Source organism: Pogoniulus pusillus, chromosome 12, assembly GCF_015220805.1.
Source record: "Pogoniulus pusillus isolate bPogPus1 chromosome 12, bPogPus1.pri, whole genome shotgun sequence".
In the NCBI taxonomy this organism is placed as follows: domain Eukaryota; kingdom Metazoa; phylum Chordata; class Aves; order Piciformes; family Lybiidae; genus Pogoniulus; species Pogoniulus pusillus.
Window position 1 is genome coordinate 33,430,506 of NC_087275.1, and position 20,798 is coordinate 33,451,303.

The window sequence follows — 20,798 nt, forward strand, 5'->3', positions numbered from 1 at the left end:
GGCCACGCAGGGCTGCCGTAGAAAACCCAAGGGCAGTTTTATTGCAGTGCTTGGCTGCTCGGCAGCACCTCCTGACAAAAGGCCTGAGGGGCTGCGGCCGAGAGCAGCTATTTACAGCCAGGGCAGGGGGCAGAAAGCAGTAACGTAGCAGGCTTGGGGAAGGCTTGCAGGGGGTGGGGAGTCCCGGGGAAGTGCCACTTCACTTGGGAATTGAAACAAAGCAGCCGTGGGGGGAGCCTGCTGGGTGGCACAGCCTCAGCAGCCAGCTGCCCCCCGCAGCTGGCAGCCGGGCACTGCAGCCTGCACCAGCAGAGGCTCGGCCGGACCCGGGCTCCAGCGCTGGCTGCTGTGCCCCGTCACAGCCTGGGGCAGGCCTGCCAGCCCAGCAGAGCCCACTGCTTCTGGGCAGAGGCTGAACAGTCAGCACTGGAGGTGGTCGAGGCAAGTGACTGTTGGCTTGCTTGAGTCTCTTCAGCTCCCTCACTCAGTCTTGGTCTGCAAACATCTGCTGCTCCTTTTGGGTTGGCACCGTGCTGCTGGCTGCTGCCTCGCCAGTCCCCATGCCATGGGCTGTGCTGTGGCTTGCTGTGTGCCGTGTCTGATGGTTCCAAGTGTGACTCCTCCGTGCCCTTGGCTGTGGTTTGCTGCAGGCACAGCCTTCCTGAGTGCAGCTGGCAGGAAAGTGCTGCAGAGCTGTAGCACAAGAGGCCTTTAAGTGGCAACAAACCTGGAGGGCAGGCACAAAGCAGCTTGGCTCCTTAGAGGCTGTTAAGAAGGTAAATGAAGCTTTGCAGTGAAGTGGCTCAGCCTGCAGTGTGCTGTGGGCAGTGCTGAGCCAGGGCAGGCAGCAGCTTGCAGCAGGCTCTGCCTTCAGTGCAGAGGCCACTGGTAAACAGGGCAGCTGCTGGCACCCTCAGCACTGTGGTGCAAAGCTGCAGCTGAGAGATGCCCAAGGACAGCTGCAAAGGTACCCAGGCTGCATGCCAGGCCATCTGTCCTCGAGCCAGGGAAGGGCCAGAGAGGGGAGCCAAGGCCTTTGCCTAGATGCTTGTGGCCCTTCTGTAGCAATGCCAGCCTTGCACTCTGCTCCCCACTCTGATGGGGCTAAGCTGCTCTGGGAGATGCCAGGGAAGCAGCTGCCAGGCAGCCACACCTCTGCAGCTGCTGCTGCTGTGAGGGGCCAGGCCTGGTTCCCTGGCACCGAACTGCTGCTGGGCAGTGATGCTGCCCACACCTACAGCTGTGCCCACCACGCCAGCATCGTGCCCCCTCTGCCACTGCACGGACACGGCCTGGCTGCACACCTCTGCTGTGCTCTCCTGCCACAGCAGCAGGGTGGGCACAGTGCCCTGTGAAACGAGCTGCAGAGGGCCCCACTGCTGCCCTCACCAGCACCTTGCAGCTCTGTGTGCACAACGCTCGCAGAGGTCACAGCTGAGAGGAGAGTTTGGGAAGCCACTGCTCATAAGCAGGCACCAGGGCCAGCAGCTCACCTCACCAGGGCTCGTCTGGGGCAGAGGCAAGAAGAGGCTGCTCCTTGCCACTGTAAATCCCTTCTGAGGCCTCCTCCCATTGGAAAAAGAACTGAACTTAAAATCTTGCAGTCTCCTTAGCTCACTTGGCTGGTAAGGAAACAGCTCCAGGCATGCACCACTGCTGGAGGCACCACTGAAAGCTCTGCAGTCAGGAACCCGGCTGAGCTGCAGTCTGGTGCTAACCAATGCCACCTGAGTGGCAGCTCCACAGCACTCTGTGGCAAAGTGCCTGCTGGTTACAGCCACCAGCTCTACACTGCACAGCTGCAGCCTGGAGGCTTGGGTCCAGAGCTCAAGAGAAGAGAGCTGAAGCTGCAGCCAGGAAAAGCAGCAGAAGCAGAGGATCTCAGCTTTGGCATGCACCTCTTGGCAGGGCTGCTTCTCTGCCATGAGGAGAGCTGTGTGCAAGACACAGCAGCTCAGCTGCCCAGCTCCCACCGCAGGCCTGTGCAGACAAGCAGCCTAATTCCCTCTGGAATGCCCCCCTGGCTCTTGGGCAGCTCTTGGTTTCTACTCCTGCTCATTTCACCCAGCTGCTCACAGGTTCCCACTTGTGATGCCATACAGCTAATGCCCCCTGCCAGCTACAGGACCCACGCTGGCCTCAGCCAGTGCCCACTCACAGGCTGCTGCCACAGCGCCAGGCAGTGCCAGGGACGGGAAGTTGCAGCTGGGCTGCTGGAAATGCCAGCTCTGCCCCAGGGAACGGACCCACAGTTTGCCACCTTCTGCACGGGCAGCCCAGCAGGGCAAGGCAGCAGCTATGAAAACCCAGAAGCCTCAGGGAAGAGCAGGCTGTGGGCTCAGGGCAAGCAAGTGAGGAAGAGCTGGTGCCAAAGGTGTCAGCCAGAGCAGCCAGAGCTGCCTGGCCTTTGAAACATGCCCTGCAAACAGGTTCTCAGTGCTGCCACCAAAGTACAGCTCCTACAGCTGTAAACAGCTGCATCCAAGAGCCCAAGCTCCAGCCTGCCTGCACTGCTGACAAGTGTCAGGCTGCAACTCCACAGCAGCACCCACTGCTTCTGCTGTGCTTGCTGCAGGTGGGACAGCAGCTGCAGGGAAGGCAAACACAGCAGCAGCAGCATGCTAGCTGCAGGGGGCACGAGGAGGGCCAAAGCATCCCCATGCTAGCCAGAAGCAATGGGCACTCACCCTGCAGCTAGCCAGGGCCACAAACCTCCCTACTGGCAGGAATGCTTTGGGCAGCTCTGGAGGCCCAGGCCTGCTGCTGGCCTGTGTGGCACTGCTGGAGTCATCACAAGCAGCTGCTTGGGGCACTTCAGGCCTGCTTTAGCGGTCTCAATGGTGTCCTAAAGACAAGAGCCCCAAGTTCTTTGGAGAGCCTGGAGAGAGAGAGAGAAAGAGACAGGTGTCTGCAGACCCCTCAGGGCCCCTGCAGTGCCACGGCCTGCAAGGACACCGAGGTGCCCAGGGGATGGCTGAGCTTCAGCAGCTGCAGGAGAGGCCCTCTAAGAGCAGTGGCAGCTGCAAGGCTCTGCCCACTCGCAGGTGCTCTGCTCATGCAGCTGCCAGTTCACAAAGGTGCACTTCATTGGCCCCTGCTCTGCACCCTGGCCCCAGGGACAGCAGGCAGTAGGGTGCCTGCAGCTGCAGAATCAGCCTGGCAGGGCCTGCAGGCGAGTCCTGCTCTCCCCGGAGTACTCTCTCAGATATGAAGCCTTTGGTTTCTTCAGGTGCCCTGCAGACACCTGGGGGCATCACCCCCACACCTTCAGCACCAGGCAGATCTTCCACCTCCTCCTCACAGGCCCTCTTGTTCTCAACCACCGCTGCTGGGCAGCCAGGAGGTGTGCAGGGCACTTCCCAGCCTCCCTGGAGCATTATGAGTGCGTGGCCTCCACTCCTGCTTGGGGGTTAAGGGACTCAGTGAGTTGATTGTTTTCCTGGGTCCTTCCTGCATGGCTGTAGCCACTGCAATCCCTGCAGGCCGTGAGCTCAGGGCACAGAGAACAATCCAGCACTTACGACCACAGAGCTCCTCCTGGGCAAGCACTGCACAGTCCAACAGCTTTAGATGCCTTCTCTCCAGCTCAGCACAGCCTCAGAGTCACTTGCTCTACACGGAGGTCCCCCGTGGCTGCCAACAGCCAGTGCCAGCCTCCTCCTCAGCCCGCAGCGCTGGGGTGTGGGTGGCAGCAGGCTGCCTGGCGAGCACTCGGCACGCACAGCACCGGCAGAAGCCTGTCCCAGAGGAGCTGCACTTCTCTGCCTGCTTGGCCTCGGGAGGGATCCAGCTGCTGCAGCAGTTCGGAGGGGCAGAGGAGCTGAGTCCTGGACAGTCACACCTCGGACAGGGCTTCCACTTGGAATTGTCTGAAGCTTAGCACACAATGAACTGGGTTCCTTCGTCGGGAAGCAACATCTGATGTGCAAGAACTCTTTATTTGGAACTCGGGGGTACTGCTGCCCTGCTGGGAAGATGTCAGCTCTGTGTTGCACCCATCGGCACCGCCCAAGCCCTCACTTGGTTTTGGGGGTTTCGCTGCTCCTGCCTCTGCTGCTCGACCTCCTTTTACCCCTGCTCCTGGACCGCGAGGAGCTCCTGCTCCGGCTCCTGCTGCGCGTCGGACTCCGGCTGCGGCTGCGGCCCCTCCTCCGGCGGCCCCTGCTGCGGGACCTGCGCCGCTCCCGGCTGCGGGAGCGCCCCGAGCGGTGCCTGCGGCTGCGGCGGCTCCGCCGGCTCCCGGACTCGCCGTTCCGCCGCTGCGAGTGCTCCGGGCTGGGGCTGCCCCTGCGGCGCGCCCTGCCGTGGTGCTCGTCGCGGTGGCTCGCCCTGCTCCGGCGCTCAGAGTTCTTAGCCAGCTGGCCAGTCCGCTCCGGGGAGGCTCGGATGTCCCTGTTGGCCTCCCAGAACTCGTTGTTGGGGTTTTTGAAGACGTGAAGGAAGTTGCAGTGCTTCCCCCGGGGACACTTCTGCCTCTCGAACAAGCCTGCAAGAGACAAGGGGTGGCTGTTTAGGAACCACTCCTGGCCAGGCCTTCTTCACTAGCTCCTGACTGCAAAGACCTGCATCAGCTGAGCTGCCCAGTCCCAGCAAGTGTCCACTTCTGCTGGCCCCAGCATCAGCACACGGAGCTCTGAGTCCAGAGAAGGCCACAAAGATGATCCGAGAGCTGCAGCACTTCTGCTGCGGGCACAGGCTGAGGGAGCTGGGGGTGTTCAGCCTGGAGAAGGCTCCGGGGGGACACCTCTCAGGCACACTCAGCTGCTCAGGGCCTCAGCCAGCCTGGCCCAGAACACCCCCAGCAAGGAGGCAGCCGCAGCCTCCCTGGGCAGCCTGGGCCAGGCTCTCAGCACCCTCACACTCAACAGCTTCTTGCTCAGCTCCACTCTCCCCCTGCTCTGCCTCAGCTCCAAACCATTGCCCTTGGCCTGCCTGCAGACCCCCTCAGCACAAGTCCCTCTGCAGCCTTCCTGCAGGCTGCCTTCAGCTCTTGGCAGCAGCTCTGAGCTCTGCCTGGAGCCTTCTCCTCTGCAGGCTGCACCCCCCCAGCTGCCTCAGCCTGTGCTCACAGCAGAGCTGCTCCAGCCCTGGCAGCATCTTTGTGGCCTCCTCTGGCCTCCCTCCAGCAGCTCTGTGTGCTCCTGCTGCTGGGGCCAGCAGAGCTGGCGGCAGGACTGGAGGTGAGGTCTGAGCAGAGCTAAGGGGCAGGATCCCTTCTCCTGCCCTGCTGCCCACACTGCTCTGCCTGCAGCCAGCACCCAGCTGCCTGCTGGGCTGCAGGAGGGCACTGCCACAAGCACTCTTTCCCTGCCCCCAGCCTCGCAGCTCTGTCACTCACCACAAATGGCAGTTTTCCACCTGGTGACAGGACAGAACTCGCAGTGCAGCTGCCGGCCAGCGTACCACCGCCCGCTGAACAGCGCCAGGGCTGCCTGGCAGTCCTTCTCCCTTCAGAGAGCACAAAGGGCACAGCGTTACCGTCACGCAGCCACCGCAGGCGACACTCCCCCACCCCGGCCTCTGCGGCTACTCCCAGGCCCTGCTCTGCCGCGGCTACTTACGACTGGTACTGCACGTAGACGTTGCCTCGCAGGTGGGGCTCGTAGTTGCAGCTGACCTGCGGGGATGGAGACCTGCAGTTAGCTCCAGGGAGGCTCTGGGGAGCAGCAGCTGCCACACGCTGAGCCGGTCTCCGACAGCTGCCCAGCATGACCCCACTCACACACCACTGTCTCCCGTGAACACTTCCCCGCAGCAAAAGGCCCACCCCAGAGCCTCGTTAGGGCTGAGCGCTCCCAGCGCCGTGCTCAGATCCAGCTCCGGCACCTCTGCTCCACCTGGGCCACAGCACAGCTGTGCCCTCGGCTGTCCTGTGCCCGCCTGGGCTGCCCTGCTCCGAAGGCAACGGGCAGCAGCCTGACAGGGCACTGTGTGCTTCGCTGTGCTGAAAGCAGCTGCAGAGCAATTCGCCTTACAGCGTCCCGGGGAGGGGAGGCACAACAGCTGAAGGCTTTCACTGTGCACTCCTGCAGCACCTTTCCCCAGCATGTTTAGCATCCAAAGTACATCTTAAGCTCTCACAAATACACAGTCGAACTTAAAAGGCTCTGAGTGGGGCAGGCCCGAGCAGGGCAGAGCTGAGCCCAGCCCCCTTTGCCCCCGAGGCCTCTCCTGAGGGCTGCACGGATGAGGCCAGCAGCTCCTTGGGTGAGTGACCCCTGGCTGACCCCGAAAGCACCTCTCTGTGCACTGCACTGGGCTCCAGGTACAGCAAGGAAGCAGCTGTGCAATGACAGGTGAGAGGATGAGCAGGCAACAACCCGAGATAACACCAGGGCAAGCCAGAGCAGCTCTGCCGTGGAGGTTGTCGGGTGGGGAAGCAGATGAGGCTCCTGCTTTGTCAGGATCTGCCCCGTTCTGGAGCAGCCTCCCAGAAAGCACAAGAAACGCTTGGGCTGCTGGAAGGGGCAGAGCAGAACCTGGGGCGAAAGACAGCAGGGGCCCAGCTCACTCACAGCTAAGGTCCCTGCAGCCAGCACGCAGGCTCTGATCAGCCATGGGAACCGTGGTGCAGCTGCACCTCTGCTGCAGGAGCTGAGAGCTGCCAGGCTCAGCTCTCGCCCTGCTGCTGTCGGTGTGCAGCTTAACTTTGATGGCAGGACAGCATTTCAGCCCCACTGCAGTCTGCATCCTGCCCTCTAGGGTGGAGCACAGAGCACTGACATCCACCAGGCCAAATGTCGCAGGATCACAGAGAGTGGGGACTTGGAAGGGACCCCCAGAGAGCAGCCAGCCCAAGCCCTGCCAGGGCAGCAGCACCCAGGGCAGGGCACACACAGCACAGCCAGAGGGGTTGCAGTGGCTGCACAGAAGGAGACTCCACAGCCTCTCTGGGCAGCCTGCTCCAGGCCTCTGCCACCCCCACAACCAAAAAGCTTCCCCTCCTCTTGCCCTGCCACCTCCTCTGCCCCAGCTTGCCCCCAGTGCCCCTTGTGCTCTGGCAGATGAGTTGGACTGGCTGCTCTCTGCAGCTCCTTTCCAGCTCCTCCCACCCTGTGACTGCATCCACAGGATGCAGCTGGGGCAGGCTGGGCACAACGCTCGCTCGGGCTGCCGGAGCACAGCATCCACTGCATCCGGTAGGGCTCGGAGCATGCCCTGCCCTGGGCACGTACCTTGAACTGCACCACCTTGCCCACGTTCTGGAACTCGGGCAGCACATCCTCGTAGAACTCCAGGAACTGCTGGTAGGTCTCCTCGTCGCTGTACTCGAGGCTGGCGTCGGTGTCGTAGTCGTCCCTGCGGCACTGCTCCATGCCGAAGGTCAGGAACATGCCGCGCACCAGCAGCGTCCTGCTGGACGTGGGGTAGTTGTGCTTGCGAGAGCACCTGGGCGCCGGGGGCAGGGAGAGGAACAGAGCCACTGTCAGCACGCTCTGGGGGCACCCACACTGCCAGTCAGGACAGCAGGAAGGCCCCCCCGGGGAAGAGCAGCACTGCAGTTCCTAAAGCACATCTGCGGGCAGCAGGAGCTGCAGCAGCACAGCCTGGCTCTCAGTGCCATGGCTGCAGCACCCCAAGAGCTTGGCTGACTTCTGCTAACTGGGGGCAAATGTGTGCCCACGTCCTTGGAAGGGGTGCAAAGGAGCCTGAGGATCATCCAGTTCCAACCCTTCCACCAGCAGAGGTTGCTCAAGGTCTCAGCCAGCCTGGACTTAAACACCTCTCCAGGGAGGCTGTGGAGCACAGAATCGCCCAATGTGATCTTGCTCCACAACCTCCCTGGACAACCTGAGCCAGTGTCTCACCACTGGAGATGCACCCTCAGCCATGGGCCATAAGGAATCAGCAGCTCCATCCCAGCCAGGCACAGGTTCTGCTCTCAGTGCCTGAGCTGCCCCACGAGACACAGCAGCACACTGAGAGCTGACAGCAGCTGATAGAGCACAGCAATTGTTGGAATCACAGTCTCAGTCAGGGTTGGAAGGGAGCACAAGGATCAGGCAGTGCCAACCCCCTGCCATGCCCAGGGACACCCTACCCTAGAGCAGGCTGCACACAGCCTCAGCCAGCCTGGCCTCAAACACCTCCAGCCATGGGGCCTCAACCACCTCCCTGGGCAACCCCTGCCAGCCTCTCACCACTCTCCTGCTCAACAACTTCCTCCTCACCTCCAGCCTCACTCTCCCCACCTCCAGCTTTGCTCCATTCCCCCCACTCCTGCCACTCTCTCACAGCCTCAAAAGTCCCTCCCCAGCTTTTCTGGAGCCCACTTCAGATGCTGGAAGGCCACAAGAAGGTCACCTGGGAGCCTCCTCTGCTCCAGCCTGCACAGCCCCAACTCTTTCAGGCTGTGCTCACAGCAGAGCTGCTGCAGCCTCTCAGCATCCTCCTGGCCCTGCTCTGGACACTCTCCAGCATCTCCACAGCCCTCTTGTCCCAGGGGCTCCAGAGCTGGATGCAGGACTCCAGGTGGGCTCTCAGCAGAGCAGAGCAGAGGGGGAGAATCCCCTCCCTGGCCCTGCTGGCCACACTGCTGCTGCTGCAGCCCAGGCTCTGCTTGGCTTTCTGGGCTGCAAGTGCACACTGCTGGCTCCTGCTCAGCTTCTCCTCCAGCAGCACCCCCAAGTCCCTCTCCTCAGGGCTGCTCTCCAGCCTGGCACTGCCCAGCCTGGATCTGTGCTTGGCATTGTCTTGACCCAGCTGCAGGACCTTGCCCTTGCTCCTGTTGGACCTCCTGAGCTTGGCTTGTGCCCACCTCTGCAGCCTGTGCAGGTCCCTCTGGATGGATCCTGCCCTCCAGCCTGGCTGCTGCACCACACAGCTTGGTGTGGGCAGCAAACTTGCTGAGGCTGCACTCAGTGCCTCTGCCCATGGCACCCACAGAGATGCTGAACAGGTCTGGTCCCAGGACTGATCCCTGAGGGACTCCACTTGTCACTGCCTGCACTGGGACATGGAGCCAGTGGCAGCCACTCTTTGGGTGCAGCCCTGAAGCCAGTTCTGTATCCATCAGTGCTCCACCCATCAAGCCCATGTGGCACCAGCCTGGAGACCAGGCTGTGGTGCAGGACAGTGCCCGAGGCCTTGCTCAGGCCCAGGTCAATGACATCAGTTGCTTGCCCCTCATCTATTCATGTTGTGACCTGTTCCTAGCAGGCCACCAGCTCTGTCAGGCAGGATGTGCCCTCGGTGCAGCCATGCTGACTGTACCCAATCACCTCTTCGCTATTCTCCTGTCTCAGTAGTGCTCCAGGAGGCTCTGCTCCATGATCTCACTGGGCACAGAGGTGAGACTGCCTGGCCTGGCTTCCCTGGCTCCTCCTTCCTCCCCTGTTTGGCAAAGGGAGTTGTGTTCTTCACTTGGCTTTCGACCCCATGAAGCTGCTTCCCTGCCAGCTCTCAAAACCACTGCTAGGTATTGCCTCTAAAACCAGCTCTTTCCTAACACATGCATTGCTCCTGAGGAGGGATCTCCTCCATGGATTACCTGTCTCCAAACCTGCAGGAGCCTGTTTTGATATAGAATGGACAATTTGCTCTGTCCTTCTCTGTTCCTATGTTCTCTGGGGGCTCTGGGTTATGCCAGGTCACACCATTCTCCAGCTGTGGGAAAAGGACAACAACAAAACACAGAGGATTAGAAAAGAACAAAGTAATACAATGTGAAAATAAAGCCCAGGTGAAACCCAGGTGCAGTTCTGAGCCCTTACTGCAACTGACCTAAAGCTACCTGTAGCAGTGTTGGACACAGCTGCCCAGGGCCTTGGCTTCTGCTGACAGAGGCCTTTCTGCTTGGTTATCACAGAGGGGCTCAGGCTGGAGGAGACCTCAGAGCTCCTCTGCTCCAGCTCCCCACCATGCCCAGGGACACCTCTCAGCTACACTCAGCTGCTCAGGGCCTCAGCCAGCCTGGCCCAGAACACCCCCAGCAAGGAGGCAGCCACAGCCTCCCTGGGCAGCCTGGGCCAGGCTCTCAGCACCCTCACACTCAACAGCTTCTTGCTCAGCTCCACTCTCCCCCTGCTCTGCCTCAGCTCCAAACCATTGCCCTTGGCCTGCCTGCAGACCCCCTCAGCACAAGTCCCTCTGCAGCCTTCCTGCAGGCTGCCTTCAGCTCTTGGCAGCAGCTCTGAGCTGCCCCTGGAGCCTTCTCCTCTGCAGGCTGCACCCCCCCAGCTCCCTCAGCCTGTGCTCACAGCAGAGCTGCTGCAGCCCTGGCAGCATCTTTGTGGCCTGCTCTGGCCTCCCTCCAGCAGCTGAGTGCCCACTCAGCAGACAGCTGAGCACAGACTCAGCACTGGCTGTGCTGCTGTGGGCACAGGGCAGGCCCTAGAGGGCAGGGCCAGGAGGGCACTGGCAGGACCTGGCAGTTCTGTCAAACAGGCCCTGAGCATTACCTGGCTCTCGGCTTGGTCCAGCATCCTCTGCACAGCTGCCTGGAAAGGGGGCAAAGAGAGAAGCAGTGAAAACCTTGAGGAGCCCCCAAACATCTGGTGTCTAGTTAAGAACCTCAGTGACAGCACTCAGGGACACTGCCTCACAGCAGTCTGACGAGCTCTGATGTTTTGCTCTGGAGCTGTTGGGGTACTACAGAGCTGTTAAGGATGCACCAGAGAAGGCTCTCTCAGAGGTGGTTTCCCAAGCTAAGTGCCAGGTAGCTTTTCAAGCTGCCACTGAAGTGTGGCATACTCAAATCTGTCTCAGGTCACAGTCCAGTTCATCACCTTTCAGGTGCACTGCACTTTTAATTTAGAACATTTTGGGGAAAGGAAAACAAAGGCACTTAGTGAGCCTCTGTGAAGCAAAACCTGCCACAAGAAACTCTCCTATCCTCAGCTGACTGATGTGGCCTTCCACGTGCAGGAAATCAAGGAGGATATCCTTCCCCTTCCTCCTCCTCAGTGGGCTGAGCAGAGCCAGAAATCACCCCCCAGAGCTGGCTGTTCTCACCAGCTCTTCTAGGAACTTCCAGCAGATTCAAACAGAAGCAGCTCAAGAACAGCTGCTGGCACTGCTCCAGCCTGGAAGAGAAATCATTACACTGGGAAAGAGGAAGAGCAAATCTGCAGGCCAAGGTGAGGACCCTGCAGCTGGTCTCAGTCCTCAAGCATGGCAGCCAGCACCTACCCTAGTCAAGAAAACCAAACCAAGCAAACCAGCCAAAATTCCAACACCAAACCAACAAGGCCCATCCCCAACCCCTCTCACCCCAGCAGAAAGCTCTGTTCTGGCATCAAGAGGGAATATCTATTCCTGCTTTCAGACCAGCAAGCAGCAGTGAGTAACTTGATAAACTGCTGTTCCAAGGGACAGAGCAACTCAGCTGACCCACCTGCTGCTGCTGAATGGGTACCTGGGCTCTCTGTGTCCCTCCAGGTGTCTGGCAGTGCCCTCTGTGAGAGAATTTAGCCCTGTCAGATGGAACTGGGTGATCCTTGTGGTCCCTTCCAACCCTGATTTAACTCATTAAACCAGCAGAACTGTAAGCCACACAGAACCAGACCAACAACTAAACACACACCCAAAAAGAAAGCAACCTCCAGCTAATTCAGAGAACCAAATCAGTCCACTGAGGGCTTGGGCAGACTCCAGCAGAGGAAAGGAAAACACTCCTGTTGCCATGGTTAGATGCTCCTGGACTGCAGCTCAACCTTAGACAAAGGAGCTGAGCAGCATTTTGCCACCCTGCTCTGCACGGAGAGAAATGGACACTTGGCAGGAGAGGAGATGAGACAGGAGCACCAACTGCTGCTCTTTGTTTTTGCCCAGGCAGGTGTCACACAGCCAGAGACACCCAGCTAGCCACTGCAGGAGACAACAGTGCTTGCTCCTGCCCCTGCTCCCAGACGGAGCAGCAAGCTCCCTCCCAGTGCAGTGCCTGCGACCTGCCCTGGAGGAGCTGCTCGAGCAGAGCCTCAGCAGTGGCACTGGCCCTGTGCTGGCAGCAGGCAGGGTTTGTGCACAGGGCAGCTCACACCCAGCTGCCAGCTGCTAAAGCTGCAGCAGCTCCGACGGCAACAGAAACGCCACCGGTGAGCAGCACCTTCAGGCGGCTCTTGTTCTCCACCCAAGCAGCTCTGACAAAGAGCTCCTTCCTCCTGCCTGAGGCAGTGAAGAGCTTCTGGTTAAGAGCTGTGTTAAGGAACAGCAGTCATCTAATTCCACGTTCCAGGTCCTCACTGGGCAGCTTCTTAACACTGGGGCACTACCTAAGGACTGCCTTTTACTCATCTGCAAGGAGTGCCCAGAGCAGAAGTGGCACTGCCAGCATGCCTTTGTCCTGTCGTGTCAGAAAGGAGAGCTACTAAGAGCCCTTCTAGGTAGAGGGACTCCACAGCTCCTCTTGAACAGCAAGCAGCAGTGCCAGGAGCTGAGGCAGAGGGAGTGAAGCAGTAACTAAGACACTGCTGTGTTTGCTGAGCAGAGCAGAAACCTCTGTGGAAGAGGCAGAGGCTGCTGCAGCTGGGCTGAGGAGGCTGTGCCAGAAGGGAGTCCTGACACTGCCAGCATTCACCTCTCGCTCTCTCTTCTCCTGCTGCTTCTGCTGGGCTGCTTCTTTCTCTTTCCGTTGCTGCTCTTCCCACTCTTCTTTGATCTTCCTCTTTGCCATGAAAAACAAAGCCAAACAAGAGTCAGTGCAGGCAGCAGACACCAGAGCAGCAGCCAGAGCACAGCTGCCCTGCTGGCTTACAGCTCCTGCAGTGCCGTGTCCGGTTTGGGTCCCTGCCAGGCACAGCAAGAGGGAGGAGGCAGGGAAGGGTACAAGATGAGCAGAGGAATGGGAAGGCTGCCACGGGAGGGCTGGGAGCACTGGGCTAGCTCAGCCTTGAGATAAGAAGGCTTTGGGGAGGCCTTATCACCATGGTCCAGTATTTAAAGGGTGGCTACAAAGAAGAGGGAGACTCCCTTTGGACGAGGAGCCCGGGGAAGGACAAGGGGGGCTGGGTACAAGCCCTGCTGGGGACATCTCCCTTGGACACAAGGGGAAATTCTCCCTAAGAGCAATGAGCCACTGCAATAATCTTCCCAGGGAAGTGCAGTCCCCAGCACTGGACACTTTGAAGCTGCAGCTGGACAGTGTGGCCACTGGTTTTGCCAAGAAAGGTTGGCTAACTGGTCCCTGCAGCCCTTCCAAGCTGGGATTCTCTGCTCCCACGAGTTCCTGGTCAGTAAGGTTTCATCCACTCATAGCCAACTAAATCTTTGGGCCAAAACTCTTCTTTCTTTCTTTTAAAGTCCTGCTCTTCTGGGGTGGAAGAGGAGCTCCTGCTTCCCAACATACCAGTGCTGGGAAGAGAGGCTCCACAGCAGAGCAGTGAAAGGTCACAGAGCCACAGAGTGCCAGGGGCTGGGAGGGACCCCCAGAGAGCAGCCAGCCCAAGCCCTGCCAGGGCAGCACACCCAGGGCAGGGCACACACAGCACAGCCAGGGGGGTTGCAGTGGCTGCACAGAAGGAGACTCCATAGCCTCTCTGGGCAGCCTGCTCCAGGCCTCTGCCACCCTCACAGCCAAAAAGCTTCCTCAGCCTGGCCCCACAGGAGCTGTTCACTGCCTGCAGAGCTCTGTGCCTCTGGGCTGGGCTCTCTCCACCACTTCCTTGAGGTTCTTGAGCTGAGGGCTCAGAGTTGGACACAAGATTGCAGCTGTGGCCTCAGCAGGGCAGAGCAGAGGGCAGGAGAACCTCTCTGCACCTACTCACCACAGCCCTTCCGAGCCAGCCTAGGCTGCCCTTGGCCTTCTTGGCCAGCAGGGCACATTGCTGGCTCCTGGGCACCCTTCTGCCCCCCAGCACCCCCAGGTCTCTTTGCCCTGTGCTGCTCTCCACCAGCTCAGTCCCAGCCTATCCTGTTCTCTCCCAGGTGCCAGGCTCTACCCTTGGCCTTGCAGCTGCCCAGGTCTGGCTGAAGGGCAGCACAGCCTTGGGGTGTGTCAGCACTGCGCCCAGCTTGGTGTCTGCAGCAAAGCTGCTGGCAGTGCCCTCTCTAAGATGTGACTCCAAGGCTCCCTTACTGCCAGACAGAGGTGCAGCACTCAGGTTATTTTCATCACCTCTTCTTCTTCTTGACGTTTTCTTGCAGCCTCTTCCTTTTCTCTCTTAAGCTTGAACTCCTCTTGGGCCTTCTCCTCTCTCAGCAGCCACTGCTCGTGGAGTTTTTGCCTAGCCAGGAGAACAGAAGCACTAAGAAACATCTAATGACTGCCCACAAAGGATGCCATTGTCATGCAGACAACTCAACTCCGTCAGACCAGCTTCTCTAAGCTTCCCTGAAGAGCAGATTCCTTCAGACTTACTCATGCCAGAGCATGCTGAAGAGGGAGTCCCTGTCCCAGAACACACTGACACTCTCCCAGGCAGCCAGGAACTGACTACAAAGACATCTGCTGCAGGGAGGCCACTGGCTACATTCCTTACCTTTCTGCTTCAAGCTTTTTTTCTTCTTCTTCATTCTCTTCTTCCAGTTCCTCCTCTTCTTCCTCAGACACTGATTCATCTTTTTCCGTAGCTTCTGAGAAGAAACACAAGACACAGCTGCTGGAGGGAGGCCAGAGGAGGCCACAGAGATGCTCCCAGGGCTGGAGCAGCTCTGCTGTGAGCACAGGCTGAGGGAGCTGGGGGGGTGCAGCCTGCAGAGCAGAAGGCTCCAGGGGCAGCTCAGAGCTGCTGCCAAGAGCTGAAGGCAGCCTGCAGGAAGGCTGCAGAGGGACTTGTGCTGAGGAGGTCTGCAGGCAGGCCAAGGGCAATGGTTTGGAGGTGAGGCAGAGCAGGGGGAGAGTGGAGCTGAGCAAGAAGCTGTTGAGTGTGAGGGTACTGAGAGCCTGGCCCAGGCTGCCCAGGGAGGCTGTGGCTGCCTCCTTGCTGGGGGTGTTCTGGGCCAGGCTGGCTGAGGCCCTGAGCAGCTGAGTGTGGCTGAGAAGTGTCCCTGGGCACGGTGGGGAGGTTGCAGCAGAGGAGCTCTGAGCTCCCTGCCAGCCTGAGCCCTTCTGTGATTGTGTAACTGGACCCACAACGGTGCCCTGTCACTCCCCGGTGCTGCTGGCCCCAGGGGCAGTGCAGAGCACTCACCTGCGTCTCGGAGCTTGGCCAGTGCCTGCCGCTTCTTCTTGCGCTTCTCTCTCTTCAGGATGGCTCTGTACTGCTGGTGGCTGTGGGGACACAGAGGCATGGGCAAGGACTCTGCCCTCACCAGTGCTGTGCCCACCCACAGCAACAGCCCCACAGGCTGCAGCTCTCACAGCTGCTCAGCACACAGCAGGGAGCTGACACGGAGCCTGCAGCAACCACCACGGAACAGGAGGGGCTGGAAGGGACCCTCAGAGGTCATCCAGCCCAACCTCCCTGCCAGGGCAGCAGCACCCAAAGCAGAGCAGGAAGGAGAACATCCAGGTGGGCCTTGAAGATGTCTGCAGATGGAGGCCCCAGCAGCTCTCCGTGTCTCAGACACAGCACAGAGGCTGAGCCTCGGTGACTCTGCTGCCAGAGGCTGTGGAGTCTCCTTCTCTGCAGGCTTTCAGACCCCCCCTGCACACTGCAGCCCCAGGCAGAGCTGCTTCAGCAGAGGGCTTGGACTGGATGACTTCTGGGGGCCCTTTCTAACCACCCTGTCAGAGGTCACCCTGAACCCCAGTCAGGGCTGATGATCACCAACACCCAACCCCTGAGCACCCTGCTCCAGCTGAAGATGTCCCCCCAGCAGGGCTGGGCCATCTGACCCTTACAGCTCCATTCCAGCCCTGCTGCCTCCCGAGCACTGCAGTGCTTCCCATGCTGTCACCAGGTCCATGTCACTCCCTTGGTACTGAGCCTGACTCAGTGGGTAAGACTGGAGACAAAACCTGCAGGCAACTCCAGCCCTGTGCCCATGCCACATCTTTTGGCAGCTTCTGGTCCTCCTCTCTCCCACAGGAGAGTGCCTTCTGCCTTGGCACTCCCTGCAGGCAGCAGTCTTGATGCACAGATCAGTGTGCAGATGGCACCCAGCTGTGTGGCACAGAGGGCAGGGATCCATCCAGAGGGAGCTGGGCAGGCTGCAGAGCTGTGCCCAGGCCAACCTCATGGCATTCGACAAGGCCAAGTGGAAGGTCCTGCAGCTGGGTGGGTGCAGTGCCAAGCACAGCTCCAGGCTGGGTGGGGAATGGCTGAGAGCAGCCCTGAGGAACAGGCCCTGGGGGTCTGGGCTGATGCAAAGCTCCACAGGAGCCTGCAGGGTGAGTGCAGCCCAGACACAGCCCTGTGCTGGGCTGCAGCCAGAGCAGTGTGGGCACAGGGCAAGGGAGGGGATTCTGCCCCTTGGCTCTGCTCTCCTCAGACCCCACCTGCAGTCCTGGGGGCAGTTCTGCAGCCCCCAGCACAAGCAGGACAGGGAAGTGTTGGAGGCAGTGCAGAGGAGGCCACCAAGATGCTGAGAGGGCTGCAGCAGCTCTGCTCTGAGGCCAGGCTGAGAGAGTTGGGGCTGTGCAGGCTGGAGAGGAGAAGGCTTGGAGGAGAGCTTGGAGTGGCCTTGCAGGGGCTGCAGGAGGGCTGTGGCTGGATTTCTTGCCAACAGAGGACACAGACTGATGACCATGAGCAAGCTGTGCTGCAAAGTGCCTGAGCCCAGCCCGGGCAGGAGCTGAGCAGGTGAAGCAGAGCCCCGCACACAGCCGCAGCAGGCAGGGGCAGACCCACAGGCTCCTAACCTATCTGCACCTCACCCACAGCCTGGAGCCTGCCTGTGCCTGCCACACCTACCCATCCCAAGCCAGCTGTGCACACCTCTTCCAGTTGGCACACAGTCACTGCACACTGCACACACTGGAGCTCCACTGTAACCACACTGCGTGGCACTGCGGCTGGCCGCGCTCCCACCCGCAGGGAGGCACTGCTGGCAGCGGCTGGGAGAGGGGCAGGAGGAATGGCTTGGACTGGCAGAGGGGAGACTGGAGCTGGGTGTTAGGAAAGGGCTCTTGAGAGTGAGGGCGGTGAGAGCTGGCACAGGCTGAGGGGGTGAGAGCTGGCACAGGCTGAGGGCGGTGAGAGCCTGGCACAGGCTGAGGGGGTGAGAGCTGGCACAGGCTGAGGGGGTGAGAGCTGGCACAGGCTGAGGGCGGTGAGAGCCTGGCACAGGCTGAGGGGGTGAGAGCTGGCACAGGCTGAGGGCGGTGAGAGCCTGGCACAGGCTGAGGGGGTGAGAGCTGGCACAGGCTGAGGGCGGTGAGAGCCTGGCACAGGCTGAGGGGGTGAGAGCTGGCACAGGCTGAGGGGGTGAGAGCTGGCACAGGCTGAGGGGGTGAGAGCTGGCACAGGCTGAGGGCGGTGAGAGCCTGGCACAGGCTGAGGGGGTGAGAGCCTGGCACAGGCTGAGGGCGGTGAGAGCCTGGCACAGGCTGAGGGGGTGAGAGCTGGCACAGGCTGAGGGCGGTGAGAGCCTGGCACAGGCTGAGGGGGTGAGAGCTGGCACAGGCTGAGGGGGTGAGAGCTGGCACAGGCTGAGGGGGTGAGAACCTGGCACAGGCTGAGGGAGTGAGAGCTGGCACAGGCTGAGGGGGTGAGAGCTGGCACAGGCTGAGGGCATGAGAGCTGGCACAGTTGCCCAGGCAGGCTGTGGAGCACAGGGCTTTGCTCTGTGGGCTCGTTGGGTGGTTCTGTGCTCCACAAGCTCCCCGGGGGTGCTCCAGGCCAGGCTGGGTGAGCTCCACTCTCCTGCCCCCGAGGCTGGGCCAGGCTCACCTGGGCTGGCAGCGCTGCAGGGCTGCTGGGCACCACTCTCTCACTGTGGTTAAACCCTGAGCACCTGAAAGCCTTTCCCCATCGCTCCCTGCTCTGGCAGTCTGCACCTCTCCAGCCAGCTGGCAGGGGAAGCAGGAGGGGCTGGGGAGCCTCAGCTGCTCTGCCACGGCCAGCTCCGACAGCAGAGCAAACTGCCTGCTGCCAGGCACGGAGCCAAGAGCACAGAGGCTGCTCACTGGAGGCCAGGAGGAAGCTGCTCAGCAGGAGAGTGCTGAGGGCCTCAGGGGCTGCCCAGGGAGGTGGTTGAGGCCAGGCTGGCTGAGGCTGTGGGCAGCCTAGAATCACAGAATCAGTCAGGGCTGGAAGGCACCACAGGGATCAGGCAGTGCCAACCCCTGCCATGCCCAGGGACACCCTACCCTAGAGCAGGCTGCACACAGCCTCAGCCAGCCTGGCCTTAAACACCTCCAGCCATGGGGCCTCAACCACCTCCCTGGGCAGCCCCTGCCAGGCTCTCACCACTCTCCTGCTCAACAACTTCCTCCTCACCTCCAGCCTCACTCTCCCCACCTCCAGCTTTGCTCCATTCCCCCCACTCCTGACACTCCCTCACACCCTCAAAAGTCCCTCCCCAGCTTTTCTGGAGCCCCCTTCAGATGCTGCAAGGCCACAAGAAGGTCCCCTGGGAGCCTCCTCTGCTCCAGCCTGCACAGCCCCAACTCTTTCAGGCTGTGCTCACAGCAGAGCTGCTGCAGCCTCTCAGCATCCTCCTGGCCCTGCTCTGGACACTCTCCAGCACCTCCACAGCCCTCTTGTAACGCTCTAGGGTAGGGTGTCCATGGGCATGGCAGGGGTTGGCACTGGCTGCTCCCTGTGCTCCCTTCCAGCCCTGCCTGCTGCTGTGACTCTGTTCTCAGCTCAGCTGCAGGTCTGACCCTCTCCACTCAGGGCCACCACCAGCGCCCTGCGCACTGCCAGCAGCACCAGGGTGGTTACCCTGGCAGCACAGAGCCTGCCCTAAGGTGCCGTTGCCTGGCCGCAGGCAGTGCCCACCTCTGGGCCTTCCACCTCTGCCACCGGCCCAGCGGCAGCCCCGTACGGACGCCAGCAGCGGCTGCGGACACCTCCCGCCCGGCCCCGGCCCCCCTGGCTGCTGCTGCACAGCTCCGTTCCCGGCGGGGCACAGCTCCGTTCCCGGCGGGGCACAGCTCCGTTCCCGGCGGGGCACAGCTCCGTTCCCGGCGGGGCACAGCTCCGTTCCCGGCGGGGCACAGCTCCGTTCCCGGCGGGGCACAGCTCCGTTCCCGGCGGGGCACAGCTCCGTTCCCGGCGGGGCCGCAGCCGGAGCAGCGGCAGGAGGTGCGCAGCCCCAGGCCGGGGAGCGGCGGCAGCTCGGCGGGTCCGGCCTGGCGCTCCCCGCGCACGGCACCGGCGGGCGGGCACCGGAGCGCAGCTGCTCGCCGAGGCCCGGGCTGGGAACGCTGCCGCGGGCGGGCAGGGCCGGCGGCGGCTCCGCCACACGCACATCTCCGCACCGCCCGGGGCCGGGGCGCGGATCCCCGCGGGTCTGTCCGGGCCGAGCCCCCCGCGCCCCCCCCCGCCCCGGCCCCGCCCCGGCCCCGCCCCCGCGCCCCCCTCCGCCCCCCCGGGCCGCGCTCCTACCGGCCCCGCACCGGGCGCCGCTCCGCCCCTCCGCCCCCCCGCGCGCGGCGCCGCCGGTCGGCCACGGTGACGGCCACGGCCACGGTAACGGTAACGGTAACGGCCACGGCCACGGTAACGGCCACGGTGACGGTGACGGCCACGGCCGCCGCCAGCTGCGCCACTCCCGGGCCCGACGCGATGCGGCCTCAGCCGCGGGCACCGTGCGGCGCAGCGATCTCCGCCAAGGCTCGGCGAGACGCTCCCGGAGGACGCTCGGTCCCTGCCCCGTCCCGCGGGAGGCGGCAGAGCCGCTCAGGACCGGCACCGGCCGCGGCCTCACCTCAGCTTGCCCAGGGGGGGCTCGGGCAGCAACATGGGCGCCGCCATCTTGCGTTACCGAGGGGATGTCACGTGACGCCGCGGCGGAAGGGCGCAGAGATCCCTTCCGGCGGCCGCGCGGGGGCGGGGCGCGAGCCGGCACGCGTGCGCGGGGGCGGGGCCGGGCTGGGGTGAGCCGAACCGAACCCAACCGAGCCCAGCCGAACGCAGCCGAGCCCAGCCGAACCGAGCCGAGCCCAACCGAACCCAGCCGAGCGCAACCGAGCCCAACCGAACCCAGCCGAGCCCAGCCGAACCGAGCCGAGCCCAACCGAACCCAGCCGAGCCGAACCGAACCCAGCCGAGCCCAACCGAGCCGAACCGAGCCCAGCCGAGCCGAGTCCAACCGAGCCGAACCGAGCCCAGCCGAGCCGAACCGAGCCCAGCCGAGCCGAACCGAACCGAGCCCAGCCGATCCGAGCCAAGCACAGCCGAGCCGAGCCCAGCCCAGTCCAGCCGAGCCGATTCCAGTCGAGCCGCTCCCGTCCCGCGCCGGGCGGCGCTGCCTGCAGCCTGGCTCGGAGCGAGAGCCACACTCAGCTGCTCAGGGCCTCAGCCAGCCTGGCCCAGAACACCCCCAGCAAGGAGGCAGCCACAGCCTCCCTGGGCAGCCTGGGCCAGGCTCTCAGCACCCTCACACTCAGCAGCTTCTCCCTCAGCTCCACTCTCCCCCTGCTCTGCCTCACCTCCAAACCATTGCCCTTGGCCTGCCTGCAGACCCCCTCAGCACAAGTCCCTCTGCAGCCTTCCTGCAGGCTGCCTTCAGCTCTTGGCAGCAGCTCTGAGCTGCCCCTGGAGCCTTCTCCTCTGCAGGCTGCACCCCCCCAGCTCCCTCAGCCTGTGCTCGCAGCCTCCCTCCAGCAGCTCTGTGTCCTCCTCCTGCAGGGCAGAGCAGCAGAATCCATCCCAGAATATACCCTAGCAGCAGTGTACGGCATCAGCAGCCTGAGCTGCTGCCGGTGGAGCACGGCAGGGTGGGCTGTAGAAGTCAGGAGAGGTTAACCTGCTGGTCACTAGCAGCACTCCGCTGTCCTCCTCCTCCCGCTGCCGAAGCTCAGTGCTCGT

At 62.1% G+C, this 20,798-nt stretch overlaps 1 protein-coding gene across 3 annotated transcripts; it reads right to left on the reverse strand.

Moving 5' to 3' along the window:
* Positions 1-20: 20 nt before the first annotated feature.
* On the reverse strand, positions 21-19,779 carry ZRSR2 (zinc finger CCCH-type, RNA binding motif and serine/arginine rich 2). 3 transcript variants are annotated; one of them, XR_010304197.1, is made up of 12 exons: positions 19,696-19,779; positions 15,069-15,148; positions 14,418-14,511; positions 14,054-14,162; positions 12,518-12,604; positions 10,401-10,439; positions 9,491-9,606; positions 7,176-7,389; positions 5,562-5,617; positions 5,339-5,448; positions 3,522-4,486; positions 21-2,878 (listed from the first exon to the last, which is right to left on the reverse strand). XR_010304197.1 is itself a non-coding variant. In XM_064152099.1 (11 exons), the coding sequence occupies exons 1-11, from the start codon at positions 19,740-19,742 to the stop codon at positions 4,017-4,019; spliced, it is 1,419 nt and encodes a 472-aa protein (XP_064008169.1). In that variant the 5' UTR covers positions 19,743-19,779; the 3' UTR covers positions 21-4,016. The 3 variants fall into 3 exon arrangements, 2 of the variants coding, with proteins under 2 accessions (XP_064008169.1, XP_064008168.1); XM_064152099.1 differs by having other exon boundaries at positions 21-4,486; positions 14,418-14,508; XM_064152098.1 differs by having other exon boundaries at positions 21-4,486.
* Positions 19,780-20,798: the final 1,019 nt, after the last annotated feature.

Bases quoted from the DNA above. Each gene is read 5' to 3' on its own strand.
- ZRSR2 (XM_064152098.1), bottom strand. From the start codon at position 19,742: ATGGCGGCGCCCATGTTGCTGCCCGAGCCCCCCCTGGGCAAGCTGAG. The intron at 12,605-14,053 runs GTGATGAAAATA...TTCATGGCAAAG, and splicing joins AACGTCAAGAAGAAGAAGAG to AGGAAGATCAAAGAAGAGTG. The intron at 5,618-7,175 runs GTACGTGCCCAG...CCATCCCCGCAG, and splicing joins GCAAGGTGGTGCAGTTCAAG to GTCAGCTGCAACTACGAGCC.